At 50.5% G+C, this 17,978-nt stretch overlaps 1 protein-coding gene across 1 annotated transcript in view; it reads right to left on the bottom strand.

The window, feature by feature from the left end:
* Window positions 1–17,978, bottom strand: part of MEI1 (meiotic double-stranded break formation protein 1) — a 74,789-nt gene that overhangs the window by 14,328 nt on the left and 42,483 nt on the right. The window contains exons 18-26 of the mRNA XM_069099360.1: window positions 17,132–17,300; window positions 16,500–16,647; window positions 14,448–14,732; window positions 9,831–9,996; window positions 7,468–7,572; window positions 3,193–3,303; window positions 788–975; window positions 534–615; window positions 203–378 (exon numbers count right to left, since the gene is read on the bottom strand). Coding sequence (XP_068955461.1) covers window positions 203–378; window positions 534–615; window positions 788–975; window positions 3,193–3,303; window positions 7,468–7,572; window positions 9,831–9,996; window positions 14,448–14,732; window positions 16,500–16,647; window positions 17,132–17,300 — 1,430 coding nt within the window. The remainder of the gene's footprint in view (window positions 1–202; window positions 379–533; window positions 616–787; window positions 976–3,192; window positions 3,304–7,467; window positions 7,573–9,830; window positions 9,997–14,447; window positions 14,733–16,499; window positions 16,648–17,131; window positions 17,301–17,978) is intronic.

Raw genomic sequence — 17,978 nt, forward strand, 5'->3', positions numbered from 1 at the left:
TCAGTTTACTCCTCTGTAAAACTACTCCAGAGGGCTGTTAATGGCCCTTCTAGTCCTCAGAATCCAGTGTGGACAATGATCTGGCCCAGCAGAGCTGGAAGAAAGAATGGGCTTGGAGTGACCCATCACCCAAGGCCTCAGTGACTCTTTGGGAATGAGCTGGAGAGAGAAGCCCCACCTGCCTCTTGTACTAGGTACTTACCTGCACCAGAAGGTTCTGAAGGCTGACCACGAGGGACAGAACCTGCTGAAGGGACAGCGGGGAAAGGGCAGAATCCTCCGGAGAGGGCAACTGCCCTGAGTCTGAGATGACCAGTGTCACCAGGGCCGAGGAGAAATGCTGTTCCAGGGCCGTCCGCAGGAATCTGAGGATGCTGGCTGCACAGAGAACAGCTTCCTCCATCTTGACCCTTGGGATCAACAGCTCACCTCCACCCCACACCAGCTCAAATCACATATCCTCCACCCCAGCTGAGTGCTGTGAGTGTCCAGGACAGAAGGCTCCTCCCCATGGCCCTCCTCCCACCACACACCTGAGAACAAGGCCGCTTTCTTCTTCCTAAAAGTTAGGGTGTGCAGGACTCTGTCCAGCTCTACTGTGAGTGTCTGGTGAACCTGCCCAGAGTGGAGAGAGGAGCCAATGACCTAGCCACAAAGAGAGAGTAAGGGGAGTGCTCCCTATGTGCAAGCTCTGGGCTGGGGCAGGGCTATCCAGAGGAAAACAACATCCCTGTCCTCAAGGAGCTTACCATCAAATTGGGGGGGGGGGACGAGGTAAGAGACTCACCTCCAACCCTCCAAGGTGCTGCTGAGCAGAGAGGGAGGCCATGAGCAGCCAACCTGAGCAGAGGAGGGCTGTCTCCTTTGTGGAGGGGCCTGGAGGCACAGAGGCAGGGCCTGACTCCATCCACGTGAGCCCCAGAATCTTTTGCAGCAGTGTGAGTAGGGGTGCGCTGGACAGAAGCACGGCCACTGCTGTAGGGGGAGAAGGTGTGCACGGCATGTTCACAAGAGAGCAAGGCCACAGCTACCAGCCACCAGGCGCCAGGGAAAGCACCCAAGACTGGAGAGGGAGCTGGTAGTATAAACACAGGTCAAGTATCTGGTATACAGTAGGCAATCAGTAAATATCCAAGAGAGGGAGGATAAAGGAGAAGAAGGAGGGAGGGAGGGAGGGAGGGAGGGAGGGAGGAAGGAAGGAAGGAAGGAAGGAAGGAAGGAAGGAAGGAAGGAAGGAAGGAAGGAAGGAAGGAAGGAAGGAAGGAAGGAAGGAAGGAAGGAAGGAAGGAAGGAAGGAAGGAAGGATTGGTTCTAGAGTTGGGGGGGATTTGACAGCTGATTCAATCCCAGTCCCCTCTTGGTCATCCCACAGATAGTATGGTCAGAGCCAGGATTCTCATCTGGATTCTCTGTCTTCAAACCAAATGTTCTTTACCCATATCTCAATTTCCAAGCTGCCTGTGCCTTTGTTTTCACAGTGGAAGGAGCACTGAGTTCACAACCAGAGGACCTGAATTCAGATCCCAGCTTGGACAAATGCCATCGCTTCCACGGGCCTCAGTTTCCTCACTTGAAAAACAAAGTTGTGGGAAGTAGATGTTCCCAAGCTTCCAGCTCTGACAGGCCTAGTCTGAGTAAATAAATATGCAACTAAACGAATGAACCAGCACAAAGACCCCCTTCATTCTCCAAGAGAGGAGCCTGCCTGCCTGCGTGGAGGTCCCTGAAAAGTTCACATGACAGTCATAACTTGTATGGCCACAGTGGCTGGAAGGTCAGCCTCTGAGCCAGGAAGAGCTGGGGTAAGATTCTGCCTTGAGCACACACTGACTGTGTGACCCTGGGCACATCACTTACCCCCTTGGTATTTTACCAACTCCCCAAGTTTGTAAGTTATCAAGAAGGCACTGACCTGCCCTAAAGGAGGTAGCATCCTCATCCTGGAGTTCCTTTTGCTCATGAAATCAAAGGCTTTGTTCCTATCCCTTTCCTCACATAAACCCTGTAAATACTGTTAGTCCCATTTTACAGATGAGAAAAACTGAGACCCAGAGAAAGGATGTATCTTGAGCATGGTCTCAGAGCTCATGAGTGAAAGAGCTAGGATCTGAACTCAACTATTCTGACAATGAGTTCAGGGGTCTTTCTGTTATTATCTCACTATTATTCCCGAATATTTTGAAAATGCCTCCAGCAGGAAGCCCACCTTCACTCCCAGTGTCCACTGTGAGAGACCCAGCACTCAAGACCTCCCACCATCCTCTCCTACCTCACTCTGCAGGCCTCCCCTTCATGGGTACAGCCCAGCTGGAATCCTGGCCACTGAACAGCCTCCTCTTGCTTCTCTGCCTCAGTGCAAATATATTGCATTCCTCCTTTGAGACTGTTTTCTTTTATCTTTTTTTTTGAGGCAACTGTGTTAAATGACTTGTCCAGGGTCACACAGCTAGTAAGTATCAAGTGTCTGAGCCCGAATTTGAACTCAGGTCCTCCTGACCCAAGGGCCGGTGCCCTATCCAGGGCACCATGCAGTTGCCCCTCTTTGTGCCCATTTTCTTTTTTTTTTTTAAAGCAACTGGGGTTAAGTAACTTGCTCAAGATTACACGGCCAGTTATTTCTGGGTGTGGTGCTAAGTATCTATCTGAGCCCAGATTCGATCCCAGGTCATCCCGACTCTGGGGCCAGTGCTCTTACTCACTGCACCACCTGGCCACTCCTAACAAATCCTTTTTTTTTTTGGAGGGCAATTGAGGTTAAGTGACTTACCCAAGGTCACATGGCTAGTTTTTGTGATAAGTGTCTGAGGCTAGATTTGAACTCAGGTCCTCCTGACTCCAGGGCCAGTATTCTACTCACTGTGCCACCTAGCCGCCCCCATTTGTTCCCATTTTCAAAGGCCAAGGTATGCTCTTGCCAGAGTTAAAAGGGTTCCAGTTTGCAAGAATCTGGAATCCAATCCTTCTCTCCCTGAGGTACCGGATCTCCAATTCCTTCTTCCCCCATGTGGCCCTGAGTCACCATACTCACAGACCACATCCCTCAATGGTTCAGAAAGATCCGCCAGGCTGGCCCAGAGAGGTGGGCAACAGGCTTCAGGCAGGGCCTTCCTGAATAAGGCTAGCATCTTCTGCCCCCAGCAGTGAGCACCATCCCCATCCCTCAGGCCAGCCCCAGCCCAGACCCTCCTATACCTCGTTTCCGGCTGCTGGGGGTACTTTGGTGGAGACTCCAGTACAGGAAGTTGAAGGAAGGCAGCAGCATCTCTGAGTGGTCCAGGCTGCACTTCCCACACAGGTTACTCACTGCAAAACAGAAGGAGCCTCCCACAACACCCTGCAGGGCAACACCCCCAGCAGCTCTCGGACTGCACACCCCCCCACCCCATACACACTTTGTGGAAGCAGGACCCAGGCCTGTGCCGGCCGTGCTCCTAGACAGCCTGACATCACCACAAAGGCCTATGGGTAGACAGTCCAGGGAGGATTGTGGGAAAACGTGTCCTGACAGGATGAATGCAGAGAGAAGCACTGATCTAGAAGGCCACAGTGATGCATTTCTGACCGGTCACCAGGTCCCTCTCCTGGAACTGTGCTAGCCTCAGTCATTCTCTGTCTCCTCCACCCCTTGCTAGGGGCTGCCCGCCTCCACTTTGGAAGCCAACCCTCAGTTTGGAAACACAAAGGATGTGGATGCTGGGCTGAAGCCAGCAGTCGGGCACTGACATCCCTGAAGCAGAACGGTCAAAGCTGGCTCGAGTCTCCACAAGGACATCTTAACACGCCACACCCCAATTTCCTCATATTAAAAACCAACCAGGGATGATCAGCTTTGGGAGAGGGAGTGTGGTGTAGTTGAACTGGGAGGGCCTGGGTCTGAGTCTCTCCTTTGACCTGTCTTGGCTGCCTGACCCTGAACAAGTTACTCCAGACCTCAGTGCCCTGAGCTGCTGTCAGAGCAGGAACCACAGAACAAGGGCCGATACTCCTCAAAGTTTCCTAGACCAGTGAAATCCTAGGCCTGGAGGATGACACTGGCATCTCCAAAGCACTGGGGGAGGGGGTGTGAATTAGGACTGGCCTCCTGTAGGAGATCCCTGCTCTGAAGTGGGATAGGGCTTGGACACAACCAGGGGAGGGAGATGCATCTCAGCTGTGGGTGAAGGCAGGATATGGCAGGCCTAAAGGACAGCTGGCTGCCAGTCTGCCTGGATCAGAAAGGGCATGAAGGAAAATATGAGCCTCAATTTCCTCACTGACAAAATGAGGGGGTTGATCTGACCTCTAAGGTCCCATCCTTGAGTTTCTGAGCCTATGAATGACCCTAGTGATGAGGGGAGGGGAGAAGAGTGGCACAGAGGACTTTCTATACCAAACTAAGGAGGCAGCAAACAAGGAACCATGGTCCATTGACTCAAGGGTCATGTATGGGTTTGACCAGAAGGATGCTGAAGTCAGTGGAAAGAATGCTGGTCAGCAGCCAGTTGACCTGAATTCAAATCTTGCCTCTCTGATGCTTACTTTCTACCATGTGACCTTGGGCAAGTACTTAATTTAATTCCCTCTTCTGTAAAATGACATGGTAGGGGTTGGCTTAGATAGCCATGGAGTCCCTCCCAGCTCTTGATCTTGGTTCCTAGGGTGTGATTTTCATCTTGGATGCTCTCAAATGTTCAGCAAGACCTAGAACATGTTCACTGCAATCTCACTCATGAGTTCAACAGCCATCCAATCTCCAGTATGGTCCCACCTGGGCCAGGGGTCCTGGGAGCTCTGCAGAAAGGGCATCCCAGGGGGCCCATATGCCACACGGCAGCTCAACTAAAGCAAGGGAGAAAGTAGAAGGGCTAAGTTGGTCACAAAGCAAGCTCACAGAATCACATCAATGTAGGCCGCTGGTCTCTAACTTAGAAATACAAGTCTTCCTCACACCTCTTCCTCACTTCATGCCTGGTGAAGTCACCCATTTCATTGAGGGGCTGTGAGAGGTGGGGAGTCTGACCCCATCATCCCCACACTGGCCTCATCCTGTTCTCAGGAGCTGCCCACACAAGTGTCCCCTAGGCCATGACCATGCCCCCAAATCACAGCTGAACCTTGGTGGCCATCTGCTATACACATGGGAAAGGAATCCCCACTGGAGGGGAGCTGACCACTGAGCTTCCCATCCTAGCAAAGTCCCTCAGCTTTCTTCCCCCTTCTCTGTTCTCCAGACAGTTTCCAGACCTCTCACTCCCATGGCCCCTTTCTCCACTCTAGTTTAACACAGCAGTTTGTCCATGTTCTTGTAACCAAGTGATGCCCAAGCTGAGCACAATGAGCACCCACTGGGGGCTATTGAGGGCAGGGCTCAGGGACACAATTTCTCCCTTGACCTGGACCCTCTGCTTCTTTTAATGAAGTGTAAGGTTGACCCTTGTTTTCCCAGCTTCAGGATTCAGCAGAAATCCACATCTGTGAGGGAGGAAGATGGAGAAAGTTCTGGCCCAGGCAGGCAGTGAGCAGCACATGTGTCTGGGGGAGAGGGCATCCAGCACATGGCCCAGGGGGAAGGAGGGAAGATCTTAGGCACTAAGGTTGTGACCCCTGGGACCAGCTCAGAGGAGTCTTCTGATGGCAGAGAGCCCAAAGGGCAACAAAGAAGCCAAGGCAGGAGCAAGGACGCCTCCCACAAACAATCGATCAGGACATGGGCACGAGCAACTCCATAAACTCTAGCTGCTTCCAGGGTACCTACGCCAGAAAGGGAGGGGCACAGATGATGTAGGGGGAGCAGGGACAGGTCCTGGGGGCCACAAGACCCTCCAAGGAGCAGAGGGAGGAGAGAAGGAGGTGCACATGGACAGACCACAGGCTCATCTAAGACCATCAGCCCCCATGGAGTTTGTGACCAATTAAGACCCTAAGCTCTTCTTTCAGTTTCCCCCCAGGTCTCTGCTTTTACAATTCATTTTTTCTTTAACCCAAATGCAAGACTTTACAGTGACACCCACTGAATTTCACCTGTTAGCTTTAGCCTGTGAAAGTATTTTGGGATGCTGACTCAGCCAATGTGTTGGCTGTCCCTCTCAGCTCAGTGTCAACCTCAGGTTTGGCAAATACACCTTCTAAGTCAATGAAAGGCCAAGAAGAATCCTATTGATGGGGTACCTGGGGTCTAAACCAATTTGTAAAACCAGTCTGTAAAATCATGTTTCTCTTTCCCAGCCTCAAACTCTGCCCCCTTCCCCCTATCCGCATTCTGCCTAGGCAACTACTTGTGACTCCTTTGTCCTAGCCTAATCTCCTCATGTCTCCTTTGGTCTGGCCCAAATCTCATCTCCAAGTTAAACTATCTATGCACTGAAGTCACAAGTTCCTCTCAGTCAGCCCTAACTTATATCTATGCACTGAGGTCCCTTCCCTCTATCTGGTCAGCCCTGACAATGTCAGCCCTACCCTTTAAAAGTAAAAGCCTATACCCCTCTCACTTGCAGGTCCCTTCAGGACTCTTGCCCGCTTCTATAGAAGCGTAAAAATAAACTTCTACAACTCTCACTCCAATTAAGCCTGAGACCTTGAATTCTTTTCAGACACTATTGCAGGTTTTCTGGTCTTATATGATCAGAGTTGCTGCTGAACCTATTGGGAGCTATCCCTCATCATTATGGTTCATCAGAATTTCAGACTGACATTCATTTGTTAACCAAGAGAGCCATAAACTCTAACCAGGGACAGAAGCTGTCAGAAACACAGTGGAGGGGAACAGGGAATCCATGGATGATCCCCAAATTATATTTGGGGCATTAATTTAAACCTCCTTCCATTAAACCTTGACTGCTGACAAACGAGCCAGCTTGAGGTTCCCCTTTCCCTTGACCACCTGCCATAAAGGAGCCATAGCTGGCTAAAGACGATCAATGGCGGGGTGGAGGGGTGGAAGGAGGAGAAGTCAAGGGGTCTGGATAACTCAGGAGCTGGAGGAGCCAGAAAAGGGGCAGGGGAGCCTCTTTAGGAATCATGGAAAAGGTCCAGGAAAGGGTCCTTGGGGCCCAGGAGAACCTCTGCCCATGGCCTCCTAGAGCAGGGCTTCTAATTTGTGATCCAGGGACTCATGTGACAATAGTTCAATAGCTGTATTTTAATAAAATGGCTTTCCTTTGTAATCCCAGGTGTTTATGCATTTAAAAACATTATTCTGGGAAAGGCTCCATGGGGGTCACCAAAGGATCCCTGTGTCAGGGATAAGAGTCCTACTATAGTCCAAGCAAGAGCTCCCCAAGAGGTCTGCTCCCTGAGGGCTTCCTGCTCCCTAAGGGGTCCCTTTCCCTGAGAAGTTCCTGCTCCCCAAAGGGTCCCTACTCCCTGAAAAGTTCCCCACTCCCTGAGGGGTCCCCACTCCTTGAGGGATCCCCACTCCCCAAGGGATATCCACTTCCCAAGGGATTCCTGCTCCCTGAGGGGTCCCCATTCCCCAAAAGATTCACGCACCCTGGTGAAGCAGTTTCAGGTCTGTGCTGTCCAGCTCTCTCTGGGTTTCATTCCTTGGCTGCACCAAGAAAAGCAGGCTGAGCAACAGGGGCAGGTTACTGCTGGCTGCAAGAAGGGGAGTAGAAGAGGCTGAAGGGAGATGCCCCAGGACAGGGGCAGCCAAAAATGCCCCACCATGACTGCCAAGAGTACCTGGCTTCCCTGCTCCTGGAGGGGAACTCAAGGGGTGGCCAGACTGGCCACCACAGAACTACCCCCATTTTGTGGAATACTCATTTAAACCAGACTCCTTTCCTCCTTTGTTTATCCCTCAAACAAAGGGATTAGCTCCTGGGGCCCCTCATCTTACTACTCAAGCAGCCATTCTCACAGACGCCTGAGCAGGGCAATGGTCTTCATCTTCTCTTCCCTTGAGAGGAAGCAGCTGTCTTATTTTAGGGCCAAGAAACAAAACTCCCTGGGAGACTTAAACCTCAACCTCTCTTTTAAAAAAATTTCCGAAATTTCCAGCTGCTCCCCACTTCAGAAAGCTGCACCCCCCTCCCCAGGGCAAGGAAGCCTGAATAAGCTTCTTTTCCACCAAAAGGCCCAATTTAGCCTCGGAAACCATTGTCTACTATGCCAAGAAACCTGAGGTCTCCCTCCTTCTTCTCTCTCCCTCCCCCACAGTTCTTTTCCTCTCCTAACTGGGGCTTCAGTGCACAAGCCAGGAGGAAAGAAAAGACAGATAAGTAACCCGCTACACGTAAACCGAAACACAACTAAATATAAATAAACAAAACGGAAACAACAAAGTGTTCTCAAGGGCATCTGGGGCCAAGAGACAGGGGTCCTACCTGCTATGGATTTCACACTGAAGAGACATTTCCAATGGAGGGGAAAACTATGGGAAATGCACCAACCTCTGACTCTGAGTCTGTGATGGCCTGAGGTCCTAACCCTGACACTGACTAGCCATGGGACCTCAGGCAAGTCACTCCATGTTTCTGAGCCTGAGTTTCCTCATTTGTAAAATGGGGGGTGATATCACAATCACAGGACCAGACAGCTAAAGCTGGAGAGAACCTGAGGGCCTTCTAATTCAACCTTTCTTCATTTTACAACTGAGGAAACTGAGGCTCAGGGATGTTAACTGTACTTGCCATATGGCAGTACTCTGGAAGCAATGAAGAAATGTCAATTGTCTGTTATGGAATAATGGAGGAATGTTCATTGTGCAGCCTCTGTAAGCCTGGGAGGCTCCTTACCTGCCACACACACAAAATAAAGTCAGGAATTGAAACCAAGGATTGAGATAAAAGGGCAGCCTAGGGGAGGAGGGGAGGGATGTTCTAGCTTTCCATCCTTCCTCCCTCTCATTTGCATGGGAGACCAAAACATCTTGGAGGCACAGGGGAACTGTGGGGCTTTGGACTCATCCAACCCCTGGTGGTGTGTTGAGTCCTAGAAAACTCTTCTGAAGGGGGAGTGGCTAGACTTAGAAACTGATAAAGGACAAAGGGCTTTCTAACCCTAAGTCAGACAGAGGTTAGGAACAGAGATAAGGCTCCTGGGCAGGGGGAAGAAAGTTGGCTGGATGAACTCACTTCCAAAAGATGTGGTCCCTGCAGAGAATGACTGACTGTCCTTACAGAAGAGAAAGTCACATATAAGACTCTTCAATTCCAGGATCCTTCTGTGTGAGTGTGTGAGTGTGAGTGTGTGTGTGTGTGTCTCATGTGAAGGACCTGCTTCTCCCCAGAAAGGACTGAAGCTTGAACCTCTGGGCTGAACAGAGAGAGCAGGGCCCATTCCTTCTGGGGAAAGATGCAGCTCCTCTGAAGAGGCCTCCAGATGAAGCTTGGAGCAGAGAGCCATTCTACACCACCAGTCCAGCAGCCCAGGGCCCCAGAGTGACACACACACACACTCCCCTCCCAATCCTGGCAGGATTGGTCTGGGGGCAGCTCAACATGGCAGGGATGTACGCTGCTCCTGCACACATTGACCCTGGCTGTGCCTGTGTGCTCCTCCACAAGTATTCTTTGGGTATAACCACTCTTCCCTCTGATGGTGTGGATTTGTGGAAAAGGGAACCACAGGTTTATGAGAGAAAGGTTTTGTTGCTACTTTTCTTATTATACAATTTCATTACATCTAGCAATGGGGGCTCACTAGCTATGGTTTTCAGTGAACAAAGACCCAGAGGGTACCTTGTACCTGGCACAACCTGCCTAGGAGGACTCAAATGAAAGTGAGGGAGTGTCCCAAGTGCTCTGCTCAAAAGTGAAGGTAAGGGAGGAAAGGAGGCCGAGGAGAGAGCTCCCACCTACTCTAAATGCTCTCCTATGAGCTCACAGGCCTCTGGACAAGCAGACATTCACCTTGTAGAGGTGCAGCTCCACTCTCCACCAGCAGCTGCTGCAGGATCTGTAGAAAATGGCCCCGGAGAAGGCTCCCCACCTGAATGTCTTCATTTTCCTTCAGGAAGGTTCTCAGAACTGTCAGCACTTTTCGGGCTATGTCCATGGGACTGGAATAGACAAGGTCCTGAAGGAGAGAACAAGGCTACAGCTCACATGATCAAAGCACAGAGTCAGCAAAAGGGTCAAGAGAGCAGCAGCCATGCATAGCTTTTAAAGTCAAAAAGGTCTTTTCAAAATCATTAGGTTCATAGGACTAAGAAGGGATCTAACCCCCAGGGGTTTTTTTTGTTGTTGTTGTTGGGTTTTTGGGTTTGTTTGTTTTTTTTTTTTTTGCTTTTTGAAGGGGGGAAGGCAGGGCAATTGGGGTTAAGTGACTTGCCCAAGGTCACATGGCTAGTAAATTTTAAGTCTCTGAGGCTGGATTTGAACTCAGGTCCTCCTGACCCCAGGGCTGATACTCTATTCACTGTGCCACCTAGCTATCCCTAACCCCCAGTTTTACAGATGAGGAAACTGAGGCTCAGAGAGGTTAAATAACTAGTCCCAAGGTTACGCAGCCACTAAGTGTTTGAGGCAGGATTCAAATTCAGGTACTGGATACAGTGTCCTTTCCATTCCATGCTTCCCTGTGCAAGTGACCTAATTCCTTCCTCTGTGCTGATTTCCTCACTGGTAAACTGAGACTAAAATAGGCCCTTCTTCTCAGGGAATTTTTGGAGACACCTTTACATATTTTTAAATGAAAAAATATGAGTAATATGTAAAGTGTTTTGAGCTCTCTAGAAAAGAACAAATATTTTTGTTGTCTCAAAAGAAGATAAAACAACAAAAGGAACCTTCAAGGTCATTTAGCCTAGCTCCCTATTTCACAGCTGAGCAAACTAAGGCCCAAGAGAGCACCAGATTTAGAATCAGATGGTTTCTGAGGCCTGACATAAAAAAGAGGTTGCCAGGGTGCTAGAGAGCCTCCTGAGATGAGTCTTCTCCCCTATTAGAATTTACACTCAATGCAAGTAGGGATCATTTCTTTGTTTGGCTCCTCTGCACTTAGCATGTTTCCTGGCACATAGTAGGTACTTGATAAAGCAATGCTTCTTGACTGACTGTCAAACCAATTATGGTGATCCATAAAGGGTTAAATGAAAGCAGAGAACGACCCAAGAACACCTGACAAAATCCTGATCAAAATAAGGAAGGGACTGGGGCACAGGTGGCATTTTCATCCCAGCTACCAATGGAAAGTAGCAGAGTTAGAAGAGAATGGCAGGCCTGGGAACAGACCAGCTGCTCAGACAGAATCTGACAATGGACTCGGAGTCGTGGCCCATACATGGAAATGCTTTCAGTAATTAACCATAGGTGCATGACCCAAAGCCAAGTCTGTTACAAAGCTCTAGGGCAGGAGTTCTCAACCTTTTTTGTGTCATGGACCCTTTTGTGGGACATTTTAAAATGTATACAATAAAATACATAAATGTACAAAGGAAGTCAATTATATCAAGATACAATTATCAGAATATTTGAAAAAAACAGTTTGAGGAGGCCAGGGTAAGAAGCCCTGCTCTAGGGAAAGGCAGTGAGAGTCTGCTAAAGAGGAAGGAGATGACGATGATGGGAGCAAAGCAGAAAGGTATGAGGCCCAGCTGTCTGCCAGAGGAGGAAAGAGTTCCCCCTTCTCTTGAGCTGCGGGAAGTACCTTTCTCTGGTTGTCTCCACTAGCTTTCAGGAGCACAGTCTGGTGGAAAAGACAGTTACTTCTTATTACACTTTTAAAAGCTGTTTTATTTAATTAAACAGCATCAGGACCAGAGACCATTAACCCCCAAAGCTCAGAGCCTGCTCAGATCACATGGCCATCCAATGTGCCCTATTCGATACATGGTGCTAAGAAATCCCGGGTCACAGGATCTATCTCCCCAGCGGCTGATTTGTATCACGTGGAGAAACACAGACACAGATAAAAGCTCTAAAGCCAAAAACTATTTTGTTGCTATACAATCAGTCATGAGGGAGACTAGGGGAGACCAGCAGGCTTGGTGAAAATCACTCACCGTGACTTGGGGGGAAAATGGAACAGTAGGACATTGGTGCTATCCAGGAAGTCAAAGGAGGGGAGAAAAGAAAAGAGGAGGAAAGAAAGAGAGGAAGTGTGGGGGAGAAATACTGAGGGAAGAGGGAGAGAGATGAAAAAAGAAAAAGGAAAAGCAGGAGGAAGAGCAGAAGGAGTTATTATTAGTAAAGAATAATAATGAAGTATAGATAGGGAGAGCAGAAAAAAGGTGGAGGGAGAGACAGATGGAGTAGAAGGCAGAGTAAGTCCCATGCAGGCAGAGGGCTGGCCCAGGCTCCTCTCCCGCCCTCCTGACCTCCGACTTGAGCACAGCTGGCCAGACTGTCTGGTGCTGCTACAGGGTGGGCGCTCCTTCCAGGAAGGGAGACGGCATCTCCTCTGCACCTCAGAAGAGCTTTCCAAATCGCCTGGATGTATGCAAGTGTGTGGGCCTGGTATCAGGAATGCTCACATTCCAACTAAGCGAGGGATAAGGAGCAGGACAGCTGCTCAGGGTGGTTACAACAGCAAGCAGACAAGACAGGACGGCCCAACTTTTATGTTGCCTCAAGCTTTTCTGTTAAGTAAAATGCTCTTTGAACTCCAAAGGACAGAACCAAAATGGTAGACACTCAGGGTCAAAACTTCACAACTATAGGTACAAGGTGGGACTGGACAACAGTTAATCTGAAGAAGATTTTGGGACGTTAGTGTACTGCAAGCTCAATAGGAATCCACACTGTGATATGGCAACCAAAAGAGCTAATGTGGATCACAGGCAGGTTTAGCGTGAGAGTGTCCAGGATGGAATGGGGTGGTAGGAGAGACACCTGAGCCAGAAGGCCCCTTGCTGCTCCTCAAGGTTCAGGGCAGGTTGTGATCTACACTGATGGAGGGGCTTTCTTTCCAGGGAGATCCCTATACCAGTGAAAGTTCTGGTCCAGTGAAAAAGCCAAAGCCAAGCAGGAAGCATAGACAGAATGAGAGGCTCCCTGGAGGATGACCAGGAGGGCTGGGCTGGGCTAGCTCTGTGCCAGGGACTAGGAGCAGCCAGCTTGGCAGCAAGGCAGCAGCAGGGAGGAGAAAGAAGAGAGGAGGGATCTGAGAGAGGCTTCAGAGATGGCACACCGAGATGGAGGGCATCAGAGGCCAGGTCCAGGCAAGACATCCAGAGTGGCCTGACAATGGTCACTGCAAAGGGAAATTACCACAGGCTGAGCTCTGCTCCCCACTCCTCACCCCAACCCCCAGCAGGCGCGCACATGCACACACACGTGCACACACACACACACACACACACTTTATTTTAGAGCAATTTCCGCTTCAATCACCTTCCTACTCATACAGGAGAATTAGCATGGTGGCATGAGCTAAGACAATGGGAGAGAGTGGGGGCTGGGGCCAGGGGATGTCTACACAGATCAACTGGCAATGTGAGCTCGGGTGTCCAGGTGGAGAAGCATGGGGCCCTGGGAGCAGAAACATCCCATCCCACCAGAATTCCCCATCTTCCCACTTTTGTAACAGGGGAAGCTCCAAGGATCCTCCCCAAGGAGTGTTCTTGGTGATGGGCAGGGCTGGTGTTTGGGGGAACCATGGAGGGCAGCAGCTGAGTTAGAACTGAGGGACTCCTAAGCATAACAGAAAAAAGGGACTGGAGTTTGTTGGACTCTTTTAAACCTCATCTTGCACCAAAGAGAGCACCTCAAAGTCTGGAGGACTTTTTAGGGATTGGACTATCCTATCCAAGAAACTGATGATCAGTAGGCAAATGGACAAAGACAGGAACAGAGACCCTGACTCTCCTAAGCACCACAGGAAGCCTAAGACCACAGGACTGGGAGGGCAAGGCCTCTGTTGGGGCAGCTACAGAGAGACAGAGAGACTGAGACAGAGAGATTCAGAGATAGAGAGACCCTGGTTCTTCTCAGGCCAGGTGACTGGAGGGCAAACCTCTGTTGGAATGGCCCTCATACTAGGGACCATAAGGGACTCTTGGGATTGACATGGATCTTTGGTACTAGAAGTTCCTCAAACAAGGATTTGGGTCTTGTTCCCCTTCTCTGGAACAATGTGAATGGGGAATTATCTTTAGCTTTTCTGGCCAGGAACCACTGGCCAAAAGAAAAAGAAAATCACAAGCCGGGGCTGGAGAGAGGTCACTCTCAGAAAACCAGATTTCCTGTGCGGTTGAGTCCTACCCTGATTCAGAGGCTGCCCTTTCAGTCTTGACTCCCAAGGACCAAAAGAGCTCAGCCCCATTAGGAAGCAGGTGAGTAGATGAATGAGCCAGAACTCACTAAAACCCTGGCCCTACACCCTGTGGGGCCCTGGGCAAGCCCCCTGCTTTCTCTGGGCTTCAGTTTCCTCATGTCTTACCTCTGAATTCTATGGATCACAAGCCACACCTCCTGCTGGTTCAGGCTGGCTCCAAGCCATGGAGCCAGAATTCGGGGCCTGAGCCCCTCCCAAGGGAGGAAGAACGTAAAAGGGGGCAAGTCTCCCATCTCCTTTTAGTCACCTACCAGTAAAATGAGCAGAACACTGGAACTATTCTTCAGGATGGGCAGCAAGGGGTCCCCGGGGTCGGCAAGAGCAGGAGGCCTGGCGGGCGTGATGGAGGCTTCATCCTCAGCTTCCTGGCTCCTGCCATCTTCCCGGGACAGCCAAAGCCCCAGCACACGGTGACCAAACTTGCTCAGTAAGTCTGGGTACATCAGGAAGAACTTGAGGGTGCAGGGATGGTGGCTGTAGACCAGGTGGAGGTCTGGGACACCCTCCAGCATCTTCCTGATGGCACTGAGGGGAGCCTGCAGGAGAAGGCCATTGGCCACAGATGCCTTGAGGAGACTGCTGGGGCCCATCTGTCAAGGTGCCTTCTACTCTCTGCTCTAAAACTCTCTGAAGAGGCTCTGCCCAAGAAGTCATCTCCAGTGGGAGGACATGATGTCCATCTTCAGTTGCCCACTGGACATTTCCCAATGGATGTGCAGGGGCAGTTTAAACTCCATATGTCATGATCTTTCCCCCAAACATTCTCTTCTCCCTGGCTTTCCTGTTACTGTGAAGGGCACCGTCAGGCTCCCAGGCACTCGGGCACACAGCCTCGGGGTCATCCTGAACTCCCCAAGCTTTTGCCAAGGCCTGCCCATCTTCATGCCGCCTCCTCTACATCCTGCCCCTTACCCTGCCACCACCCTGGGCAGGTCCTCATCACCTCGTGCCTGCTGGGCCTCCTTGCCCCAAACCTCTCCCCACTCAGTTCCCAAAATGACCAGCCTAATGTGTAGGTCTGAGCATGTCAGCACTCTCTACACTATTCAAACCTTCAGGATCAAACATAAAACCTTGTCTTTGGCACACAGAGCCCTTCATAACCTGACCCTGCCTGGCCTCCCAGCAGTCTTCCTACACCTCACACCACCATGCACATACTCTGTGATTCAGTGATACCTCCAGGCATATTTCCTGGTTGTGGCCCCTGCCTGCAATGCCCTCCCTCCTTATCTCCCCCTCCTGACTTCCTTCAAGCTCCAGCTACAGCCCCCCACCACACACACACACACACACACACACACACAGGAAGCCTTCCCTGATTCTCCTAATCCTCATGCCTTCTCTCTGGTGATTATTTCCAGTTTCTCCCATCTGGAGCTTATTGTGCACTGTGTTTGTAGGCTATCCCCCCATTAGACTGGAGGCTCCATGTTCCCCTTTCTTTGTATCCCCAGGACTCAGTACAGTGCCTGGAACACAGTAGGTGCTTCATCAAAGTTTCTTGACTAACTGACCACTAATAGAATTTTACCATTCCCGGGATAACATCACAGCAGGAATTAGGTCCTTTCCTCAAAGAAAACACATTGGGTTAGGAATCTGAGAATCTGGGTTCAAATCCCTGCTCTGGCACTCCCTCTATGACCTCTCCTGGCTTGTTTCCTCAAGTGGAACATGAGAGGGGTAGATGGGCCTCTGGGGGCCCTTTCTGCTCCATGGCTGTGAGGCTGTGATTTTCTAATAATGGGACTTAGGGTGTCGGGTCAATCTACTGGGGGGAATATCTGGGGGCAAGAAGACCTCCTTACTGCTCCACAAACCATGCCTGTAGTCCATCTGCCTCCCCCAAGGTCAAGCCTTCCAGGGCCAAAGCAGAGAAGCCTGGAGAAGCCCTCGGAGCAGGATGGAAAGGCAGGCTTGTTCCAGGAGGATTCTTTGAGCACCACCAGTGGCTGACATGACTGTCAAGGCCTTTGTCACAGAAGGCAGAAATAACAGCAACAACAATAATCTGGTATTTCTATATAGCAGCTCTTTCAAGTTTGCAGGTAGAGAGCCTCACATACTGGCTCTTTCCTCCCCCTGACCTCTCCATGTTACCCCTACTCTCCCCAATGCTCATCCCAGAAGTAAGAGACAGGCCCCATCAGGAAGAGATTGACAGCCAAAGGCATCTCTGGAAATGACTGATCTCTTCCCACCTCTGGGGATTTTTGCCTTGTAAAAGCAAGGTAAAAAGCTCAGAGCTCTGGTTCAGCACCTTCCATAGGCTAGGTGAGCCAAAGAGAAATCATCAATACCTTCTCTAAAGGTTCTGCTTTGTCCTGACAGATTGTGAGGAGGTAAAGGGCTGCCCGCAAAACTGAAGGAGGAGGACGCTGACCCTGGTCCTGGATTGATAGCAGCATGCTTCTCACAGCTGAAAATAACTCAGCCTCTGGCACAAACCTGCCAATGAAAGTGCTGCGGGTGAGAATGGCTGGCCCAGGGGCCTTTGCTTGGTCCTGCCAACCCATCATAGTCTGTGGCCACTAATGTCTAGGGGCCCAGCATGTTGAAGGATGGGTTCAGAAGCTATTACAAAGAAGGCTGCTGGCAGTGCCCCAATGACATCACCCAGTCCATTTGTGCCATGAGTCTAAGACCTCGGGTAGGGCATGAGACTTTGGCCATCGATGCTCACAAAGCAGGAGAACATAACAGACCAGACAAGAAAGGGCCCCTTCCTCAGTTCCCCAGGTCACCAGACTCCCAAGAGGCTCCCTGCTGACCAGAAAGGGGATCTCTCTCTTCTGTCAATACCTTGGGCCCACAGTCTCACCTGAGGAGCAGTTAAGGAAATACGAGGCCAGAGCAAAGCCCTCTGGCGAGGCTGCCACCTTCTCCCTGCCCCTCCTCTGGGTACCTACACCAGACCTTGCCCTGGGCTCACCTGTCCTCGTGGATATAAGCAAGGTAGACGAGGAGGACGAGACAGTACTGGCGCTGACGAGTGACTTCATCCACATACAGGGAATCGGACAGAAGCACCAGGCTTTCAGAGCCTCCGGTGTTTACCTGAGGCAGACCATGCTGTAGGATGCTGGACACAATGGATAGCCCTAGAAACAAGCCGAGTCATAGAGGAAGAGGCTTATGTGGGCCTTGAAAAAGGCTGTTTGGGTGCTTTGGGCCCTGGCATCCAGGGACCCGGCTCTGACAAGAGCTGTGTGACCCTGAGTAAATGCCCAGACCTCCCTAAGCTTATAAAATGGGGAGACTATCAGCCCCCACTGCCTTACAGTGTGGCTGAGAAGAAAGAGCTCTATAAACCTAGGGGTATGTAGCCTGGAGAGGAGAAGATAGTGTGTGTGTGTGTGTGTGTGTGTGTGTGTGTGTGTGTGTGTGTTGGGGATGGATAGGAGAGCCTTCTGCGTGTATTTGAGGGCCATCTGTCATATGAGGGAAGGATAAGACAGGTTCTACTTGGTGGCAGCAGCTAAAAGTTACAGAGACAGTCTTTAGCTCCATATAAGGAAAAGCTTAACAGTTTAAGTGGCATGCTCTCCTTTGGAAGCTGATAAGACCCCAATGCTAAGGATTATTACCTTTGGGATCAGGCATTTTAACTTGCCCGGGCTTCAGTTTTCTCATCTGTAAAAATGAAAGGGTTGGACCAGATCCTGACCCACGAGTTGATAAACCTTTGATTTCTGCCCCAAGAGTCTTCAAGCAGAGGCCAGATGACCCTTCATTGGGTGTGCTGTGGATAAGAGTTCTAGGTAGGCCCATGAAGGACC

The sequence above is a fragment of the Petaurus breviceps genome, unplaced genomic scaffold (genome assembly GCF_028583685.1).
Source record: "Petaurus breviceps papuanus isolate PSGF00001 unplaced genomic scaffold, PetGlider_PUasm1.0 379, whole genome shotgun sequence".
Classification (NCBI taxonomy): Eukaryota; Metazoa; Chordata; class Mammalia; order Diprotodontia; family Petauridae; genus Petaurus; species Petaurus breviceps.